Source organism: Apus apus, chromosome 14, assembly GCF_020740795.1.
Source record: "Apus apus isolate bApuApu2 chromosome 14, bApuApu2.pri.cur, whole genome shotgun sequence".
Lineage (NCBI taxonomy): Eukaryota > Metazoa > Chordata > Aves > Apodiformes > Apodidae > Apus > Apus apus.
In genome coordinates, this window is record NC_067295.1 from 2,948,134 (window position 1) to 2,969,821 (window position 21,688).

General features: G+C 52.5%; 1 protein-coding gene across 3 annotated transcripts in view; it reads left to right on the plus strand.

Moving 5' to 3' along the window:
• The first annotated feature begins 4,112 nt into the window (after window positions 1-4,112).
• The window catches only part of PEMT (phosphatidylethanolamine N-methyltransferase), a 41,483-nt gene continuing 23,907 nt past the window's right edge, over window positions 4,113-21,688 (plus strand). The window contains exons 1-2 of one of the 3 annotated variants that reach the window (XM_051632088.1): window positions 4,113-4,229; window positions 6,897-7,004. In XM_051632088.1, the coding sequence (XP_051488048.1) occupies window positions 6,912-7,004 (93 nt within the window). In that variant the 5' untranslated portion in view covers window positions 4,113-4,229; window positions 6,897-6,911. Of the gene's footprint in view, window positions 4,230-4,477; window positions 4,591-6,896; window positions 7,005-21,688 lie in introns of those variants that run through there. The other 2 variants (XM_051632087.1, XM_051632086.1) reach the window with 2 other exon arrangements.

A 21,688-nucleotide genomic window follows, 5' to 3' on the forward strand; every position in this document is an offset into this window, starting at 1 on the left:
CCTTGGGAAGGAGCCTGCTCCTTCCACGCAGCTCCCATGTGTGGGGCACCAGAGCTCCCTGGAAGTAGCTGAGGGTTGTAAAGCTGCACTTTTGTGCCGCTGTGTGTGTCCCCTCCCTCCACGGCTCTCGGCACCACTGCGTGACGAGGACACGATGCCCTGGGTTAAAGCAAAGCCAGCTGTGGCTCTTGCCAGGGCAGAGCACCCGGGTGAGACCTGTGGGGCTGCTCCCCAGCTCCAGGCTGCCCGTGTCAGGTGTGCTTGGAGTCATCCCAGGGCCTGGGGTGCTCACCAGGGATGTTTGCCCAGAAGCATGGACATGACAAGACCTTGTAGAGCCTGTTTGGGTGCAGGCAGCACCGGCAGGGAGGGGAAGAGGCAGCCACAGGCAATCAGAGCACAGATTCTGCTCTGTCCTCTGCTGCGTTTCTGATTTGCCTGCCCCCTCCCCCCCCCTCCTCCAAGATCAGCTCTCCCCAGAGGGAGGTTTTCCTCCCTGGCTCCTGCCAAGAGTTACTGGCAATAACTTCTCAGTGCCCTTCAATGCAGCTGCTCAAGGCAGCAGATGGGGACGTGGGTTGTAGCTGTGCTGGACCAGTTGCTCTGCAAGCCTGGTTCAGGATAAGCCATGCTTATGCAAGTAGCTCTGTCTACACCCAAAGTTCTCGTTCCCTCCTCAAAATACCTATTGAGATACTGGTGTAGTGACTGGGAGCAGAGCAGGAGCAGCTTCACCAGGGGTGAGCATCGCCCACGAGCTGGAGCAGGGCCCCTTCCCTGCAGCACGACTCTGCACACAGGCTAGAACAGTAACAACACCCACAGGCAAAAACGCAAGGGAAGGACTGTCAGTCTTCCACGTGGAAATTCTGGAGGTTTTCCTGGCTCTCTGTGTGAGGGGAGCCATGCAGGGGACATGGCTTTTAAGGAGGGAATCACAGGGAATCACATTATCCTGCTGTTTCGGGGCAGGGATGTGTTATCCCACACCTGTGGGTGTTAGGATTTCTTGGTGCTAATTCTTTCTTTTAGGAAAGCATCTCCCGTGGGCAAACCTGCCTGGCAGGACACCCCAGCACCAACGCAGGCATCCTTTCAATGGTGACAATCCTCCCGCACTGTGACACAGCCCCTTTGCCAGGGCTGTGGTTTGACAGCTGCTCCAGGGGCAGATTTCAAGCTCTCAAGCACGTGGCTCCAGTTTCTGGCTCCTGCCAATATATGGGGGAGCTGGAAGCAAAGTGTCCTCTTCCCAGCCTGACTTTCAGTTTGAGAGCATCTCAGGCTTTGGGAGAATTTAGGTACAAGGTGTTGATCTTGGTTGCTTTCTGGGAAATTAAGGGAATGCAAGGAGCAGTTGGGCATGGAAAGCAGGAAAGGAGCAGCTGCCTCTCTGGATTTACAGGGATCAAGAGCCCAGCAAGTCCCACATTAACCAGGGTGTAAAGGGGAGCAGAATCTGCCCCACATACCATATGTTCCCCATCCACAGCATTCAATCAAGCCTAATAAAATTGATAGGGGAGCACTGAAAATCTTGTGATTAATTCTTTATGATCTGTAATAGGGGAGCTGTGTGCCAATTACTCAAGTAAATCATTCATCAGAATATAAACAGAGCTAACCTCCAGCACAAACACCAGAGGATTTCCACTAGGATTGCAGGTCTGGATTGCATGGCTGGTGACAACACGTTATCTGATGGAGGACAGAGGAGTACCTGCAATTTTGCACAATTTTGCACCAAACAGCACTCCCTGCCCTAGATCTCCACACACTGGGAGTCCCCTGGGTCTCCTTGTTGGTTTTTTTTTGAAACACTCCTGAGCAACCTGCTGCTTGCTGAGCCGCAGCGTCTGGCTAACTGGCAGGCAGTGAGCATCCCTCACGGGTCTGACACACACACACACTGCTGAGCTGCACACGATGAGCGTGTCCAACGCATGGAACAACCCTCCAGGGCCACTGCAGCAGATGCCAGGAAAGGAACAGCGGCCACACGGGCCCTGGGAGCCGTTAACGGCTGCCAAGCAGCTCCTGGTCCTCCCTCCGACAGGGCAGCTCATCACTGCCTCCTGCCCACGCAGGCATCTGCAGCTCCATATTCATCTGTGACCTCTCGGGGCAGTGGTGGGATTTCAAAGGGCGCTGGGGGGACCTTCAAGCTGAGAAAGGACTTGGGAAAGCCGAGGGCAACGGCCTCTTCCTGAGCTCGGTGCTCGGAAACAGAGAGCTGGATAAAAGGCATGCCAGGGGGAGAAGGGGAGGGATGGGGACACAAAGAAAAACCCAGTCCTGCAGAAAGCCTTCTTTGTCTTCTTCACAGCTGCTGGGATGTTTCTGAGGCAGGATGGAGGCCGGTGTGGAGGGGCCCTGCTGCTGCAAACATCCCTCTTGCATGGAAAATGTTTCCCAGACAGGGAAATTGGCAGTGGGAATGGCAATGGCATCTCCAGCGTGATTCGCTGCCCCAAACACTGCTGAGCTGGTGGCAGGGCACTGGACCCTGCAGCACATGCCTTCACTGGGTGCCCCCCATTGTGGAGTGACAGGAGAGTGATGTCCATGACCGTCCAGCTCTGCTGGTCTTGAGCAAGAAGCCAGCGAGAAAACCTCACCCCCCTGCACCCCTCACCCTCCATCCTTCCCTCTGTCCCTTGGCCAGACCCATTCCTCTTCCAACCGTGCCACAGCATCCTTGTCCTTTCCCAGCTGGCAGTGCTGGCAGCACTGGAATGCCATCCCCTTGCAGCACAGAGGATGGCTTGGAGAAAGTTTCTCCTCACTAATTCCGTCCCCAGGGGGACACTTCCTCCCCTCCGATCACAGCCATCGTTGCCTTCCTCACCGTGTCCCCTTGGCCCTCCCCACTGCCCCCAGCACCCAGCTGGTGGGACTCACAAAATAAACATCCTCCCATCTGCTCCCGTGCCCCAGCCCGGGAGATGACAGAGGCGATAATTACACACTCAGCACAGCAAAATTATCCAGCACCAGGGAGAAGAGGCCAGAAGCAGCTGGAGATGATCCGTGGGGAACACTGCTCCCACCCACGGTGCCTTCCTGCACGCCTCAGTCCAAATCATCCCACTGCTGCAATTTGTGTTGTGAATCCCAGACTGGTTTGGGTTGGAAGGGACCTTAAAGATTATCTAGATCCAACCCCCTGCATGGGCAGGGACACCTCCCACCATTCCAGGCTGCTCCAAGCCCCATCCAACCTGCCCTTCAACACTGCCAGGGATGGGGCAGCCACAGCTTCTCATTGTAAACAATTTCTTCCTAATGTCTAATCTAAATCTACTGTCTGAGTGGAGCCCAGGTGGGATGGGGTCCTGAGCACCCCGAGCGCAGGAGCGGACCCCACAGATGGGGAGGGGGGATGCGCTGCTGCATCGAGGGGTTTGGAGCAGCAGCACTGAAGGAAGGTAGTTTCCTGTGGGGCCAAGAGGCACAGCTGGGATCCCCTGGGTCTGCTGAAGGATGAACACAAAGGATTCCATTCTGCCAGGGAGGGTTTCATGTGAGCCATCACTCATGCACGTTTTTGTCATGGACACTTGGACATCCCATCCCTTCTCCACTCCTATGAGAGCTCTGGGAAGGACACTTGCAGCTCATTCACAAGCCTTCCTTCCTATCACACTCCTTCTTCAAGAACATTTGTTTCCCCTCAAAGTAGGGTCTGCAAGAGTGGATGGTACATGCTGAGGGTCTTCAGATGATATTACTTCATTTTCCACACACAGGCAGGTCCGGGACTGCAGGTCATGAAACGTCACAGAGAGGACTGAAAAGAACTAATATTAGTAGGAATAATAATAACAATAAAAATACACATTGCACCTGCTGAAGGGAGCAGGCTGCAATGAACTGTCCTTAAAATACATCCAGGCTTGATGGCTTTACATTTTGCCCTGGAAAGGAGTAATATTTAGCACGTAATATTTAATTTTCATAGGTTTTTTGTGGTTTTGTTTTTTTTTTTCAGTAGCAGGAAAGCACTGGGACGCATTCCCTGCCCCTGCTGCGAGGGCTGAACACGCTGGGGGGGAGAAGCAGGCGGGAGAGGAGGGGGGGGGCCCGACCCCGCGCCTCGGGGTTGCTTCACCGGGGCTAGGGTCGAAGTCCAGGCACCGGTAGAACAGGGGCTCTGCCCTCCTCCCAGCAGCCACGGCCGGACACAAACTCTCGCAGCCCGCGACAGAGGCGGCCGGGCCCGTCACCAGGTCAGTGCTTCCCCGGAGCCGCAGGCCGCGCCGCCAGGCCCGACCAGGCCGCGGCGCCAGGCCCGACCAGGCCGCGGCGCTCCGGGTCCCGCCTCCGCCGCCGCCAGCGGCCCGGGCTCGGGCTCGGGCTCGGGCTCCGGCACGGCGCCGCTCCGGGGCTCTGCCGCTGCCGGCGGCGGAGGCGGGACTCGGAGCGCTTGGCCGGCCCCGGGCAGGGGGGGAAGGGGGGGGTTACGGGGACCGACCTTGGCCCCGCGCCATGGCCGCGCCGGGCCGCGGGAGGCGGGCGGCGGCGGCAGGCGGGGAGCGGCCCTTCCCGCGGGAGTGCTGCGAAGGGCTGGGCGGGCTGGATTTCGGCCAGGTACCGGAGGGGCTGGGAAGGGTGAGGGTGGGAAAGGGAGAGGCTCGGGGCGTTGCAGACCCCCCCCCCCCCCCCCCCCCCCCCGCCCCCCCACTCCCCTGCCCGGTGGCATCCGCAGAGATGGGGTAACAGCCCCCCGGACCGTGCCTGCAGGTGCAGCAGAGCCCCGGGCGTGCTTGGGACCATGTGTGCGAGCTGCACTTGCCCCAGTCCCTGTTCCCACCCAGGCCACGACAGCCTGTGCTGGCCACGTGGTGAGGGCTGCGCTGCCACCCCATAGGAATCCCGTGGGTGCTGCTGCCACATCACACAGGGTCCTTAAGCTCTCGCCCCGTGGCACCAGCAGTTCTCACTTGAGTATATTAAGCTCTTGCCCAGGTGCCCACGCAGCTTGTGCCCAGGTTCCTGGGCAGCTCTTGCCCTAGTGCCCTTGTATCCGACTGGGTGCCCCTGCAGCTCCTACCCAGGTGCTTTAGCAGCTCTTGCCCCGGTGCCCATGCAGCTCTCACCAAATTGCCTGTGTCTCTCACCCCATTAGCCTGTGCAGCCCTCACCCTGGTGCCTCTGCAGCTCTCACCCTCCCTGACTTTGGGTCCGTAGGCAAATGTGGAGCAATTGCCATTACTTACCACCCATCGGGGAAGAGGGAGCAAAGTTGAATGTTCAGTGCCCATTATGTGGCTATCCCAGCAGAGACAGCTCATCCTAATGGGCCCCCCCTTTATCCCTAAGAGCACAGGCTGGGCACAGGCCAATCTGCCTCCCGCTGGCAACAGCGAATTTGGTTGTTGAGGAAGAGAAAAGAAGGTGAGTGCAGTGTTCGTGATGTTGCCAGTCAGGAGTTTGTAGGTCAAGAAGCTTTTGTTCAGCCCGTGCTGGCGGAGCGCTCAGCGCCGTACAAAATGAGAGGAAAGAAGCTGTCCTGGTCCCACGGGTTTGCAATTGAAGAGGGACCAGACAGTTCTGCCCCGGCGCCAGGGCTGTCTGGGTGCCCAGGCTACAGCTTCACAGTGCTCAGTCTGAGGGGACAAGGTCTGGTGGCAGCAGGCTGCTCGGGGATGAGGAGAGGGTGGGAATAGGGCAAGGTGGGTCAGCAGCAGGCACTGGGGGCTCTTCCCATCCTTCCATCTCAGCACCTATGTTCCAAAGAGAGACGTGGAGGAGGCCAGGGGAGCTGGGGTGGTTTGAAGGCAGCTGTGGATCCCCATGAGATCCCCCCAGTATGGCACAGAAGCCATTCCCAGGGCTTTTGCTCCTGGCTATGGGTTGTGGCAGGTTTAGCAGCCCCTCTCCATGAATCCCACTGCAGCTCTCGGTCCTTCAAAGAACCCATGAGGAGCCAGTGGCAATTTCCCTTCTGGGTGGGTGAGGTGGAGCTGCTGCCTTTTTAAGCTTTTCCTGTCCCCTGGCATCCAGAGGACTTGCAAACACAGCTGTGTTTGGAAAGCAAAAAACCTTCCATGTCTCCTTGTTGTCTTGATTTTGATTCAAGTGAGGGAAGGGTTTGGGCTGGGCTGTTTTGTCTTTTGTTGTCAAAGGTTTGGCCAAAAAAAAAAAAAAAAAAAAAGAGGCATAGGCTGGTTTTCATCCAAATACCACTGGAGGAGAGGGGGGGTGAGAAGCAGCAGGGCTTGTTGCATGTAAAAATGCTGACAGTGTCAGGGAGATGTCCTGGGAAAAATATATCTTTCTTAAAAGGAGAAAAGCAGGGAGATTTAAGGGGTTTTGTTGTCATTAAGGAAGATAGGAAGGTCTTTTGCAGCTTTTTCCAATGCAAATGCATCCCCCCTCTCTGTGGAGGGAATTTGTATCACTTGTACTTTATGGAAGGCAAGTTTGAGGCTGACACAGTTTGTTGCTTGCAGTTCCCACACAGACCAGCATCCCTGGGACAGTCCTTCATCCCTGGAGACAGCGAGGTGCTGTGGAATGGTGCTCCCTTTCCCACGTCTTGGGAAGACAGTTGGGTTAGCAGCTGCCCCATAGGGCTGTTGCTCATCCCCACAGCAGCAGTGTCCTTGCAGTGGCTGTGTCCTGCTGCAGTTGTGGGGCTCCCTGAGAGCCCAGTGCCCCTGGAGTGTGGAGTGAGATGGTTTGGAGGAGATTCCATCCCTATTCTTGGCTTTGCACCCTGGCACAAGGCTTTGCAAGTCATAGCAACATGTTGCTGGGGGCCGTGAAAAGATTTGTCCGCTCTTGCGGGGCAGCTGATGTATTTGGTTTGGGATGAAATGTCCCACATTTGGGTGCAATGCCCAGTGCCCCTGCAGGAATCTGCACCCCCAGTAACTGTCTCTCCCCCCCAGGTGGATGTGACAGCCATGGCACAGCTCTTTGGCTACGTGGACATGACTGACTCTGGCTTCCTTGTGGCTGTCCTCTCCATCGCCTTCAACCCGCTCTTCTGGAACGTGGTAAGAGCCGCCCACCCATGGGCCACCCCATTATGTTTAGCCTTCCTTTGCCAGCTACAGGGAGATCTTCTTTGTGCCTCCTTTGGAGGACAGCCTCTTTTTGGGAGGACTGCTGGGCCAAAGGAGCAAGTGGTGCTCAGTTATTGGGCACTGAAAGTGGGTGAGCAGGGAGTTGCGCTGCTGGGAGAGCTCCTGGGGCTGGCTGTGACGGGTGTCCCAGAGGAGGTGAAGGTGGGAGCCAGTGCAGGATGCAGAAGGAATTGGGAACTGAGCTCAGGAGAGGGGACAGAGCAATCAAAGCCATCCTTCAGCCACCTCCCACCCTAGCAGCCAGGCCCTTGTCACCACTGGGACTGAGCATGAGTGGCATGAGGGGCAGCACTGGAGGTGTTGCCTGCTGCTTCCTCTTGAAATACATTGGCAGCTGGTTGTGTGGGTGGTGGGAAGCAAAAACAGTCAGGCAAAAGTTAACTTGAACAAATACCCCCTCCATTGTGCTGCAGAGTCTTGCCAAAGAGCTGCAAACCTAGCAGCAGGAGAGGGAGATACCTGTGCATGGGGGGTGCTCGTTGTCTCTGTGGGTGCCAAAGTGCTTTGGGAGCCAAGACTGGAAGAGCCCCTGCTGCTCTTTACTGCTGTGGTTTGCTCCTCCCTGGAAGAGTAGCTGAAATCATTGTCAGCCTCATTTTGGAACATTGCAGAGCCAATGTGCCAAGCAGGGGGCCCAGGTGGGCTGCAAGATGACTCCCACCCTGCAGTACCCTGGGGAGCACAGCAAAGAGTGGGGCAAAACCTTCTCCCTCGAGTGCTCATGGGAACGGGATGTCAAATCAGCCAAGATTCCTGAAACCACCCGCCAAACCTCCCCGCAGAGACTCTCACCCTGGGGAAGTCTTCTTAAAAAGGCCTTATTTTTCCAGAGGGGGAGGACTCAGCTCTCTCTGAGCGTGGTGGCTCTTGAGATTGTCTCATGCTGGGCTTTGGAAAAGCAAGGCTCTCATGGCTGTGAGTCGCTTTGGAAAACTCTGTTGGAGCTCTTTGTTGCAGCCTCCCTAATTTTTCATGCAACTCGTTATTAAAAAGTCTCACAGTGTCTGAAATGCCAACTAGAATATGCCACGTTATTTCCACTGTGGAGTCATCATTTAGCATAAAGAATCCCTGAACAAGAAGATTCAGGATGTGGTCTCGGGCTGGGGGGGAGAGACCAGCTCCAGTGAGAAACTGCATAAAAGGGAAAGAAAAAAGTACTTGATTAGCGTCTGCTGCAACGCCTGCGACTCATGGGACACCCGCAGCTTGGGAAATAGCGTTGCTTTTTGGATCAAGAGTTTGGCTGCTGTTAAAGGACAGGGAAAGCTGATGTAACAGCAGGAAGTTCATTGCTCTGCCTTGCTGTTGTCCCCTTCCAGTGTCTGAAGAACATTGCCGCTGGCAGCAGGTGGCACTGCAAGCAAGACCTGCAGGGCCTGCTCCTGGGAGCAGAAGGCATCTCTGCCTGGGTTTACAGGGAGCAACCTGAGCTGGTGTGTTGGTGGAAAGCTCTGGGGAGGTGAGCGTGGCTCTGAATGTTTCCCTGGCTGGAATGGGCTGGTGGCTCTCACAGTCCGTGTGCCTCCATCCCTCGCTTGCCCTGCCCAGGCCCCTGAGGAGCTCCCTGGTCTTGTCAGTCTCTGCCCGTCCCAGTGTGTGGCTCACACCAGGCACTGCTGGAAAGCTCTTCCAGGGGAGCTGTGGGATCTGCAGCCCTGAGCAAGCCCCCACTATTGGGTGCATGTTAGGGATGGCCCCAGCCATCCCTAGATCTTTCCTGACCTGCTTCCTTCACCTCCTCCCCATCCTCTTTTCCATGTGATCAGTGCCTGCACCTAGCCAGCTGCCCTTCTCTTTCTCTCTCTGTATCCCTGCACAGGCTCCCTTTGTCTGTTGCTATTTGAGTTCCTTCCCAGCAGCTGAAATCACTTCTGCATCTGAATTACTTTGGACTTGCAGGAGCTTTAGTGCAAAGACTGAATTTCCATGGAGTGCCAAGCACTCTCTGCTTTCTGTGCTTAATAAGTAATTTGGGACCCTGATCAAAACCCCTCCTGTGCATGAAATTACTGATTTGGGTAGAAATCGGGTGGGGAAGCACTGATTTAGTTCAGTGTCTTAATTTCCCCTTGCTGCTGAACTCCAGCCAGGTCTGCTTCTTGCAAAGTTTGGCGCCGGGTTGTCCTTGTCGTGCAGCGCCTCTGAATAAATCTGTGGCTCTGGTAAGCAGCAGGCATGTGTCTTTGGGGCAGGGTTTGGGGATGAAGCACCAACTCCAAAGGCTGTAGGTGGAGCGTGGCTCCAGAGAAAACCCTGTTGCCTGTTGAGTCATTTTATGGACTTTGGTTAAGAGAGCAATTTAAAGGAATAGAGCCTAAATGGGGCCATGTGCAGGACTCCAGCCAGGCTGTGCTGATGCTCCCTCCTGTTCTTCACAGGGAGGAAAAGCTCTCAAAAACCGGCCTCAGGACTCCCAGTTTCCACCCTCCTCCCTGCAGGCATGTGCTGGGGGGTACCATGAATGTCACCCCACGGTTGCTCACTGCATTTCCCCACCAAACCCCAGACTCACACACCCTCTTCTGCTTCCCCCGCTTCGTGCCGATTAAAATCCCACTCTTTTCCTGGATGGCCTCCAGGTTATGTTGTCCATGGCACAGCTTGGATGTGTTCCTACACTATTCTCTGCTTTTTTCCTGTTTTTTTCCTCTCCTTCTTGTGCTGTCTCTGCTTTCCCACCCATCGTGGCTGTTATGAAAGGAGCTGCTGGGAGCAGTGCTCCTGCATAAGGTAGGGTGCTGGTGAGGTCTTGAAAGGCAGCAGAGGAGCCATTTTGGGGATAAAGTTACTTAAAATTTCCCAAGGATATTCAGGAGACCTGAGCTGCCATGGGGCTGTTGAGCAGCACCTGGCAAAGAGTGGTCACGTCGCTGGAGCCGTGCCATAAAATGTTAATGAGGTCAGAGCAGTAGAAACTCCAATAAATCCCTTCTGTGTTTGGAAAGCCACAGAGTGATGGGATAAACTTCCCATCCCTTGGTAACTAAGGAAGGTATTAAATAACAACTCCTTGGAGGCAAACATTTTCGAGCCAGGAGAGTCAGATAACCTGCAGGCGGAAGGCTTTAAAGAGCTTGCTGAGCCTTGGCACACAAGGAGTTTCTAGAAAGCTGGATGGTTCCTGACACTCTAAGTAGCAAACAGGCAAGTGGCATAGCTGTGAGCCAGGTAGTCTGACGTCCGTCAGCACGCAAGTGAGTTTCAAGTGGGGACTGCATCCATCAGCAATCTTTTTTCTTGATTTGAGCCTCTTAAAAATTTATGGCTGGCGTCACGGCCTGATTTAGAAATGGCACATCTTCAGCCACCACCCCAGAGCTGCCTCCTCTCATCACCTCCTGTGACCCCCTCCAGACACTCATGCATCTCACAGGAACACAGTTAGAAACAAGCTTAGCATAATTTAGCATGATTTTAAAGAAAATAGACCCCATCAGACAAGTGTGATTTTGTATTTCAAAGTTGCAGCTTTTCCTGTTCTGGGGTAACCAGATCTCTGTTCTAGACTTCTGTCAAGTGTTTAAACTGCATGAGGTTTTGATTAAAGAAGTAGTTGCACAGGGACCTGAGCTGACAACGCCTGGCTCCTGATGGATGTGTATCTCTTGGTTCATTTATTTTTAATTTCCCATCCTTTTCTCCTTTGGAGAGTGGAATAATCTGCCAAGTGGATAAGAAGTGCTGGAGCTGGCTGTGAGGGGGTGTTTTGCAGGCGCTGGCAGCCCCGTTTCACCTACCTCTGACCACTTCTTGCTAAACTTGGAGGAAGGTGCCTGGCCCAAAACCTCCCCACGCTGCTGGGAAGCAGCCAGGAGCTTGGGAGCTGTTGGGATATAGACCTCGATGAGCCAGACTTCAAGAAACCTCCTGGGGGCAGGAGAAAAATGCCTGATGCTGGAGGGATTTCAGCAGCTCTCACTGGTCTTACAGAAGGGAAGGACTGAGCGGTGGCTGCAGGGCGGCGTGTTGGCACCTCCCTGGGAAAAGGGAATTGCAGGGTGTGAAATGGCTGGGGCTGGAAGGGCAGGCAGAGCCTTGTAGGGAGGACACCTCGGGTAGCTGGAGTTTGCAGGGGTGGGAGATGAACAAGTCAGAGTGATTTAATGGTCTTTTTCGGCCTTCAAATTTTGCAAACCTGCGAGAGTTTCGTGGGCTCCCCCACAAACCTCTGCCCACCTGCAGCTGCGGGGGAGAGTGAGCAAACAGCCCTCAGCCAGCTTCTGGAAAGTGCTGTTGGATTCTGTCGCAGAAGCCAGGGCACAGCAGCGATGATTATCTGTGTATAACAGATGCTAGATCAATAGCAGGGCTTCAAGCTACGCTGCAAGGCAATTGACTGCAGAAAGTGTTTCTCTGTTGGGGTAAAGCTGGGCTTGCAGCGAGGCTTGGATTCACTCTTACATCTTTGGTCTTAAAATGTCACCACCAGCTCTGATGCCTTTCATCCTTTGTGCAGGGAGAGAACACACATTATTCGTAATTGGACTCTCTACCAGGCAGCAATAGCTGTTTTCATTTCCTACAATGCTGGAGAAAGCGAGGATGTGCTTTTTTTTTATTATTACTATTATTTTTTGCTTCCCTCACACAGCATTTAGTGGCAGTTTTATCCCGAGGGGCTTGGGAACACTTCCCACCCCGGCTTTGCAGCGATGCGGTACCGCGTGTGGCATCGATTCTCCAGCCGTCTCGTAACCGAGTGAGTCCTGGCTGGGTGTGTAACTCTGTGCCTCTTTGGCTCCTAAATTTAGCTTCTCCAGCTTGTGGGCACCGCTGAGAGCCACATAACAGGCACCAAAACTGGGTCACATCCTCCAGCCTGCCGATGGAGTGACACAGTTAGGAGCACTGTCACCTTGAGGGAGAGCCACATCCTTCATCCTGGCACTGCTCCCCTGCAGCCTCCCAGCCAGGGGTGATGGTGTTCTCATCTAAATCCTCTTAAAGAAGCTGTGCAATATCTTTTCACGAAGTCCTTGCAGGCTGAGCTGCCTGTGGTGCTGGGGATCATGGAGCTCAGCCTTGCCAGGCAGCTCTGAGCAGAGTTGCTTCATCTGTGTCTTGAGCCAGGTGAGGTCCCAGCTCTCAGGACTCCAAGCAGCTGCCCAGCCACCATACAGGGGTACCTGCCAAGGCAGGGAGTGCTGGGGGAGCTGAGATCTTTCCATGCCTGTTCCTAGCCTGAATTTAGGACCCAGCTGGTGTGCAATGTGCCTGCTCAGCATTTATCTAAACCAAGGTCAGAATCTGTCACTCACCTCACAGTTCTCTGTGGATCATGGCCAAGCTGACCCAAAAAACAACCTCCTTTTTTTAGTTTCTGCAGAATGTTTCTCTAGAAACCCAGAGTGTTTGTTATATATACTGGACTTTTCTTGTGTTTTAAAAATAAACTGCAGGCTGCTGGCAGCCCTGCTGGACTCAGTGGGCACACACACGAAAGATGAAAAAAATGATTAAGCCAAGAGTCTTGGTTCCATATGCATCAGAGGATTATCTGCAGACAATAGAAGTTGGGAGAGGCCTTTTCCTCTCTGTCCCACTCTATCCCTGACCTGCTAAATGCTTTCTCCTGCTGATGAGGTGCTGCTCAAAGATGTTAGTCTATGAAATGGAAATTAGTCTATGAACACCTGCACCCTGTGGGATAAGGCAAAAAATGCAGCTGGAGGCAAAAACTAAAGTAGTATGATCTGCCCAGACTAGGAGGTGTGGAAGATGGAGAGTCCTCCTGAGTGGCCGTGGCTTGTCACAGTGTTTGTGCCTTGCTCTGGGGCTGGGAGCTACTGGAGGCCTGAGCAGGGAAACCCGTTGCCTGCCCTGGGATGTTGGCTGTCCTGGAGCTGGGTGGAGGCTCCCCGGGTTGCCTGCCTGCCGTCAGCACGGACATGAGCTGGGTGTTTTCCGGCTGTGCCATGGCACAGACTGTTTAGCAGAAGTCTGCCCAGTTCCCAGAAGGATGTGGTCTCCCAAAATAGGGCTGCTTTGACGAAGAAACACAGAAAGACGCAGCCTGCTGGGTGCTCTTGGGAGATTATTGCCGTAAGATCCGCTGCCTGAATTCCATCATGATGGAATTGCATCTCCTACACGCCTGGAGACCCGTGGTGGGGAGGGAGGTGCTGGACCCAGCTTACAACAGGCTGGTGGCACACAGTTGGCACCCCCAAAGAAAATGCTTCCTCATTTTCTCTATTTTCTCCTTCTTTGACGAACTCCCAGGGGACACTTTTCTCCAGTTGCTCACGTGGGAGTAGCAAATGGGTAGTAAAGTAGGTTAGTAAATCAGTAAAGCAAAACTTCCCTTCTCTTTTCCACCTATAGTGTGTCCCCAGTGACAGGAATAGCTGGAAATGGTGCTTGGCAGGAGCGTCCCACATCCCTGCTCTCCTCAGTGTGGAAACAGATAGTTCAGCACTGATGACAGCAGCGCTGGGTGGGCACTGGTTCCTTGTAGATATTGGGAGCCTCATCTCAGTTAAAGCAAATAAGTATCTGCACTCCCCCTGCCTGCATTGGCTCCCTTCCCTTCCCCTTTCTGAGGCATCCTGACACAGCTTAAAAACCTCTCTCAGGGAGAAAGAGTCAGTTTTTGGAAGCTGGTGTTGTTGTGTGACATGTTGATGGAGGACATGAGCGATGGACACAGTGTGCCTGGGAAGTGCCCTTAGTCCATGCATTGCAGAGGGGTGGGAGCAGCCATGGCCTGGCTGGTCTGGGCAAGGAGCTTGGATTCCAGAAGGTGGCCCCAGCTGGGGTGAAGAGTTGTGGGATGAAATAGCCCTACCCAGCAAGCCACTGCCTGATTTTCCCTTTCCCTGCCAAGCCATCCAAACCTCTGTGCTTGCTCATGTGCAGGGAAAGAGGGGCAGCGCTCTTAGAAAATTACAGATGAGGTTGCCAGAGAAGCTGGAAGCTCCAGGCTTGCACACCTGTGTGTGGCTTCATCAAACTCCCTGTCTCCTAAGGAACGTTGGGCTCAGGGAGAAAAAGGCTGGTGGGAGCTCTTGATGTTCCCATGTGTCATTGAAATCACAAACTTTGCGCTACCAAGTCATCTGGATTTGGCAATATCTGGCTTGTTGTTCTTTTTCCTTGCAAAACCTTTTTCATTCCCTCTCTCCTCCTCCAGACCAGGGATGATGCAGCCATGGGCCTGTGGTGCAGGTCAGGACATGCGACCTGCTGCACTGTCTGGCTGAAAGGCTTTCACTTGCTATCTGTGTAGGCACAGTAATTTTTTGGTGTGATCCTTTTTTCTTTTTTGGGGGGGGTGCTTTTGGGAAGAAAGAGCAGGCTGTGAGCAGCTCACACCCCTGAAGTGGGTGAAATGGAGATGGGTTTCAGCAATTTTCTCAGCCTTGGGCAGCTGTGGGAAGCCTGATGGTCAGGGCTCACCGAACACCCTCCTCACCTCCTTTGTGCAGTGGGAGGTTTGCTCATTATCTGGTTTGTGCTTCGCTTATGAAAGTACACTGCTTTCATGGCAGCTCCTTGCCATAAAAGCACAAAGACATTTTCAGGGAAGGAAAATGTACCTGCAGCTTTTATGATCCTTTCAGTACTATTTCTGCCTACTTTTCTCGCCTCCTGCCCTTTCTGCAGCATCAGCTCTGTGCCTGCCTGGTGCTCAGCATGACCACCTCTGGCTCCCGCCTCTCCTTTGCTAGAGAAATGCCCCTTCTAGAAATAAAAAGTTGAGCCTCCTCCTCATCAGTCTTGTTGGGTGAGAAGAAGAGGAATCCCACATCCCCCCCATCTAGTCAGATGTGCCTGTTCCTGCCTCTTCCCTTGGAGCTGTGTTTTCTGCAGTGAGTCCCACAGCAGATGCTCAATCTGCAAAGTCCTGGGAGGATTTTGAACTGGAAAAATAAACATCCATCTGTGTGTGACTACAGTGTACACCCATAACAGGGCTGGAGCAATACCAGATCAGATCACCTTGGGGCACGCGTGGCTGTTCCTATTAGAAGCTGGATGACCTCAGGCAAGATACCATATTTTTAACTACGAAGCGTTTCTATTAAGTGCCCTTTCCTGTTTATTTTTACCAGGATATTGTTTTAATGACTACAGAGTTACTCATTTGGTTCCCAAAGCTGGAGAGCAGCAATGAATTAGTTTCATTTCAAGACTGTGTCATGCAATTATTTTCCAGAGATTAATGTGCTCGGAAACCAAAGCGAGTGCATTGCCCAACTGAGGAACATTACTTTCCTGCCTGTACCCATCAGGCTTTGGTCCCTGGTGCAGATGTGCAGGAATTCTTGGCTGGAAGGGCTTGCTCAGCCTCTTCCATCCACCTCTGTGCAGGGCTCCAGTGCAAATGCACAGAGCAAAAGACTCGAGCACTGCATGCAGGGCTCATCTGTGCGTCTCTGCATTGAACTTTGAGCCTGCAGAAGGGAGAAGAAGCTCCCCTGGGGCGTAGATCACTGGGTCTGGGGATGACTGACCACCCAGCTTTTGGGCTACTCTTACTTCATTGAACAAATACCACAGGGCACATGGTTACACTCATCAGCACCCACCAGAACCCCAGTGATAACACCAACAAGCCCAAGGGGGTTTGATAATTGGATTTAACCCTTCAGGTTGTTGTTACTTGTTGTGCCATGAAGTTTGAACATCTCATCCCTGAGGAGAGGGGAACAGAGTGCCTGGCCTCTCTATGCCTTACATAGAGATCAAATTGTCCCTCTCTATTGTTGGCCACCAGGATGACAGCAGCACGTGTCTGTCCTCAGTGCCGTGGGAAATGTTCCCAGGGGAGGCTTAACACAGAGTGTGGAACATGATATGTCCAGCAGGGAGAGGACGGGAGGCTCTGCAGCCAAAATCAGTGCTCTGCTGAGCTCAGCCAGTGCAGCCAGTACCTCTTTTCCAACGAACTCTCACTACTCTGTGAAAGGGGATTGGATTTCTCTTGCATTTTGTGCTCTGTGAGGCATATTTATTTTTTTCTCCCCCCTTCTCCATTCCCCCCCCAGTCACAGCCCCTGGGGGAGCGATGAGTGAGTACACACTGTCCAAAGGATGGGTGTGTTGGGAGTCCTTATTAGCAGACTTATTCCAAAGAATTAAACCCTAATTTCACAAAAGGGCAGCAAGCGAGTGGCTGCAGCTCTGGGAGAAGCCGAGCCAGCTTTGTGTGTGGTTGGCAAATGGCACAAGGAGTCCTGGTCTGAGACTGCCCGTCCTGCTCATTGGGTTATTGAAACCAAAAGAGTAATTGTTGTGTTTCTTTACTACTTAAACCAAAAATTACAAAGTAGTGTAGAAGGAAAACGGCCGTGCTGTTGCTTGTGCCTCTGCTTGTTTTTGTTTTCAGTTTTAGGCAGAGCTTTAAAATGTTCCTAATCATCTTCCACTTCACCTTTTCACAACCTTGCTGCAATATGTGCCTCTACAGCACCCGTCATTGTTTCTCTCTGAGTTAATTGTTGAGTGTAATTACGACCTGCTGCAGGACGCTGTCTTGCTCTATGAAAAAGAGAGATGCTAATGAAGAACATTGGGTACCATATTATGGGAGAGCAAGGCTCGACTCCCTGGGTTGGGTACTTGGCGTCCTGTTATTGCCTGCCTGGGCAGAAATGGTGCTTCTGTCTCTCGTCAGTCACTGGCTAATGATGGTAATTTTTACTTGCTGAGAAACTCTGGATATAATGGACTTCATTAACAGATACATGAGATGCTACCAGACCTGCACTAGGGGGAGAGAGGAAGAAAACAACCCCTGCGTGGAGGCAATTTTATTATTTATTGGTAGCAATAGGAGTGATCCAGAATTAGGATCAGTTTGGGCAGCATGGCTAATGAGCTGAGTGAGCTGGAATCCAAACCAACCTATTAATGAGAGCAAACAGCAGAGATGGTGCCCAGGTCTGAAGAGCCTCACATCAAACACAAGGTCCCAGGCAGCTCTGGGATGGCTCAACTGCTTTTTCTTCCTCCATGTTGTGGTTGTGTGTTGGTGTGTTTGCGTCTTGAGAAGCTTCTTGTTGGTCACCCCTAGCCTTTTTCCATCCCTTTCTCTCCTGCCAGTTCCTTCTTATCATAAGAACTAAAGCTTCTGATTAAATCTTTACAACAAGAGAGGCAAAGTATTTCCACTGCCATGAGCCTCATCTACTTGAGGAATTGCCCAGCTTGAAATACTGCAGCATCCAGCCCCCATTTTCAGTTGCAGGCAGTGGCATGTGGGCAGGTCGGGCTGGTTGGGGATGTGGTGACAGAGCTGGGTGCTCACACTGGTACCTGAAGACATAAATCCAGGTCATATGGAAGAGCATAAAAGGCACTTGCATTAGCTGACATCTTTGGTACAGCTTTATATGGTCTCCTTGCAATGAATCAGAAGCTGCAAGAAATGTCAGAGTCGTTAGGTGACCTCAATCTCCTTTTACCTGGTGCCAGTGAAGACTTGTCTCTGCTCAGTAAGAGGATGTTTCTTACATAGGATGCCCTCACTGAAGACTGCCCATTTTTATTCCAGATAGAATAACAGTTTTCTAATCAGACTGACCTTATTTCAACAGCAATAGCAATTTGAACCAGAGGTTTGCAGCAAATGCCAGAAAGCTTTTAGGAGCAGGATGGATGCTTTGTGAAGGAGATAGAAAGCTTTGTCCCTGCATTTAAAACCAAACCCAAGGTGTTGAAGTCGAATTCGGAGGGGCTTGACCTCAGCACTGTGGAGCCACTGGGATCCAGGGCCTGATTTGGAAATAAGGCAAGGGAGTGGAGGCACGAAAATAGAAGGGAAGTGTTAAAAAAAAGGAAAGAGAGGGGTTTGTCTTGTAACGTGGCATTTGTACTGAGCCTGGCTGACAGAGTGGTGCAGCAAAGAGCTTGTCTTTCTAAAATGATGCCAGTTCAAACATCGTCAGTGCTATTGTTGGATCACTTTGTTTGGAAATGGGTCTTTTGGGTAGGCCCTTTTTCATAAAGGGGCTGTGAGGAGCTTTGCTTCTTTCTGTGGTGGATGAGTAACAGGGAGGAAAAAAAACCCATCAAAATGCAAATATGGGATGTGAGATGGGCAAGGATAGTCTCACTGACCTGAAGGATCGACACACACCTCTGGGAAGGGGCCTGCCGTGGACTGCCAGAGCAAAATCAGACCTCTTTTGCTCAGAGAAAGTGCTCCAAGCTTCAGAAAAATATATGAAAATAGGAGGTTTGTGCTGTTCTGGATGGGAGCTGTGTGCAGTGGGAAGCTGAGTGTGGGCCAAGTCATCTGGGCATGTAAGATGAAAAAAGCCCCAGCAAAAGACCAGGGAAAATGCTTCCCCATCCTGTGTGTGGGATGCTTATCTGGCAGCACTTGCCTTCCTTCTGGGCTCTAGCAGAACCCCAAATCCTGGTGCAGGGGAAGCTTCTGCCTTTCCTTAATCTTGGGAGATAATTTTACTAGGTTTTATTACTGGATTAGAGGGTCATGGCTGCTCCCCGTCCCCACACACAACTCGTGCCCCTCCCAGTGCTTGGCTGTCCCGAGCACATCCCGGACTGGGACTGGAAAGGTCCTTCCCCATCCCGCGCTGCCATCTGGAGAAATCATTATTTCACAAATCCATTTTCCATGGATTTTGTTGGCCAGGAGTGTCAGTTTAAGCTGTGCAGGCTGATTCCCTGTGGTTGGAACACATCGCCCTTCCCTTGCTCAGTCTTGGGGAGCTGCTCATAGGGGTTCCTAATGCCCACTCTGAAAAGGAATTAAAACAGCTCATTCTGAGTTACTTGAAATCACCTCCCTTCAGCTTCCAGCTCTTTGGGCATAAATCATGAGCTCCTTGCTCAAGGAGAAACCGTTCAGATCTTGTGTTGGAAATTGCTAGCAAATCCAGCCCATATTCCATGTCAGTTTTATTTTTATTGAAGAGGAGAGGATGTGGCTCATGGAACATCCACAGACCCAGGCTGCCTTGGCGTATGTTACGCAGGGGCTTGTTTTTGTTGCAACCAGCTAATGAGATGGTATTTGGACAAATCACATAAGTGCTATTAGGGAAATTAAATCTATTATCTAGCTGTTTATCATGAGTGGATTAAAGGTAAAGACTTGTGTGGAGGTAATCTCAAGGGTTGGCTTTGAGGTAAAGCTTACCTGGTCCTTATGAAACCTTTGTCTATTTACCTGCCAGCTTGTTTTGTTTCCACAGCTCAAGGCTGTTAGCTGAGGTGACCTGTGCCATTTCAGTCCAATTACTTTCCCTGGGGATGGGTACAAGGGGGATTATTTTTTAGGCTGAACTCACACATGGTGGAGGCAGGCTGGGTTTCTTTAACAGTCATCCTCCCACTTCTAACAAAGTGTAGTCACTTCACTCTTCTCCCTGTGTTGAAGTGCTCAGACTGGACCCTGTTGACCCCCTCAGTGGTGGTGTTTGTTGGGAAAGAGTCACTAGAAGAGGCACTCCAGCTTGTGTAAGAGGATGAACCAATTACCTCTCTTGTTTGGACAATGGCCATTATGGGCAGTGTGGGCTTGTCGTGCCGGCTCGTCTCACTGCAGCTCCACAACGAGCCCCTTGGTTTTGGAGTGGAGCCTGTCTTGCTTTCCACTTGTGGATGGCTCTCTTCTTCAACCCCTTAGATGTTCTCAGTTTTTTGCAGCCTTTTGTGCTTTCCAGGCCTCTGGTTTCACTGCAAGATCCTGCAAACACGTGTTCATTCCCTCCGTGAGTCCTTGTCACCAGGCACAGAGCCCACTGTTCCAGCTGGATGTTCCACATCACAGCATCGTTGCCTAGCCAGTCTACACACCCCCTTCTCTCTCCCCAACCCTGCTGCTGTTTCTTTTGGCTGGAATAAACAACATCCCCCCATCCAGAGCCTGTGAAAGGCAATGGAAAAGTCTGCTTTGAGTTGAATTGACGCCTTCCTTTCCAAACTGAAAGCCCTTGGCAGACACAGATGAGTTAAGCCATCTCCCTCAGATATGGCTCACTGGCAGCTGTTACTGCCATCATCCCGGTGGGGAAGAGGGAAAGGGGAAAAAACTAATGGGTGTAGCCTCTAGGGGAGAACTTTCATGGCTGAGGCAGCCCATCCCCACCTCTTGGGACACACGTCAGGGCTCTCTCTGCCCATCAGGTTGAGGTGTCTGGGACCTCCAGGCTCCCATGGGAGTCCCTGCCCTGCTCCCAGCTCCATGTGCATGGGCGCTGGTTGTCACCCGCTGTCCCCAGCACCCATTGCTCATCAGCCATCCCTCTTTGGGTGCATCTTTTCTTGCTACATTAACATAAAAAAGACCTTTACAAGCTGTGTGGGCAAAGTCTCTGGCCTGCATTGCCTTGCAGCTCACAGGAAGCTGTTAAGACGGTGCCTGTCTCTTCCAATATCACTTCAGTGCTTTAATTGCATGAACTGGAAGCTGCTGCTCCAGTGCTTAGTGGGGGAACTTCGCAGGGCTTTAATAATTTGCTAAAAAGCTTTCAGGGTCCATTACTGTCTCATGGCTCCTGGTAATTGAGTGCCTGTGAGCTAAGAAGCCTTCAGAGGAATAACTCGGTCTCTAGATCAGGTAGTCCAGAGCCACCACGGCTTTCTTCAGTGCAGGCAGGAAGCAATTAAACAAGGTGGAGTTTTTTGGGATGCTGGCAGGAGCTGGAGTCCTGCGACCAGCTCCCCTGGGAGCTCTGCTGGCAGGAGGGACAGAAGGTGATCTCGTGGTTGCCCCAAGAGTCGGCTTCTAGTCCTGCCTCTGGAAGGTGTCTGGTGGGATGGAGGGGATGCAGCAGGCAGGGCTGGGTGGGATGAGGGCTTGGAGAAGGTGGGATGGGCAGAGGTGCTCCCACCCCACCAACAGCATGGCAAGTGATGGCACGTGGGATTCAGGCTGCATGATCAGCCAGCCCCGGTGAGGTAACACAGCTGAGAACTGGTGGCTTCTAACATGTAAGAGATGGGGGATGCACAAAAGACTGGCTGGCTAAAGGCTACAAGAGGGAAGACGTCCCTTGTCTGCCCCACGTTGGGAGTCACAGCCAGAGGCACAGGTACTGACCGGCGATGGGAAGGTGACAGGTACCACGGTGGGTGCGAGGGTGTCACCACAGCCCCACGTGCCACTGCCGAGCCCCAGCCCAGGGCCAAACCCCCTAGGGTTAGGGCACCTTCCCAGGGCCAGCCTGGGCAGCAGGGTAAGGGCAGTTCTGCTGATGGGCACTTTGTATTGCTGCTGCTGCTGCACAGGAACGTGACTGCGGGGAGGTGACGGCTAATTGCTGCAGCGAGTCAAGGACTGTTTAAGCAGCTAATTAATTCCTCCTAATCAGCCCTTGATCTGTTGAAAACTGCATGGTATTATCTCCTCTGCTGCAACACCTTGATAATTCCTGTCTGAATGGCCTTCACGGAGAACATATTTAAATAAACTCAATAGAGATTTCAGACAGATAGCAACTATAATTACCAGCTTGTACAAATTAAACCGTGGTTTGTTCTGTTCTTTTTCTTCTGCCTTCGCTGCCCAGAGCTCCTGCTAATCATGTTCTTGCTGCTGGTGGCACGCTGGTCCCCGGGGTGTATCCTGCACATGCCTTTGGAAAACTTGTGCTGGTGCCCGGTGCCAGGCTGGT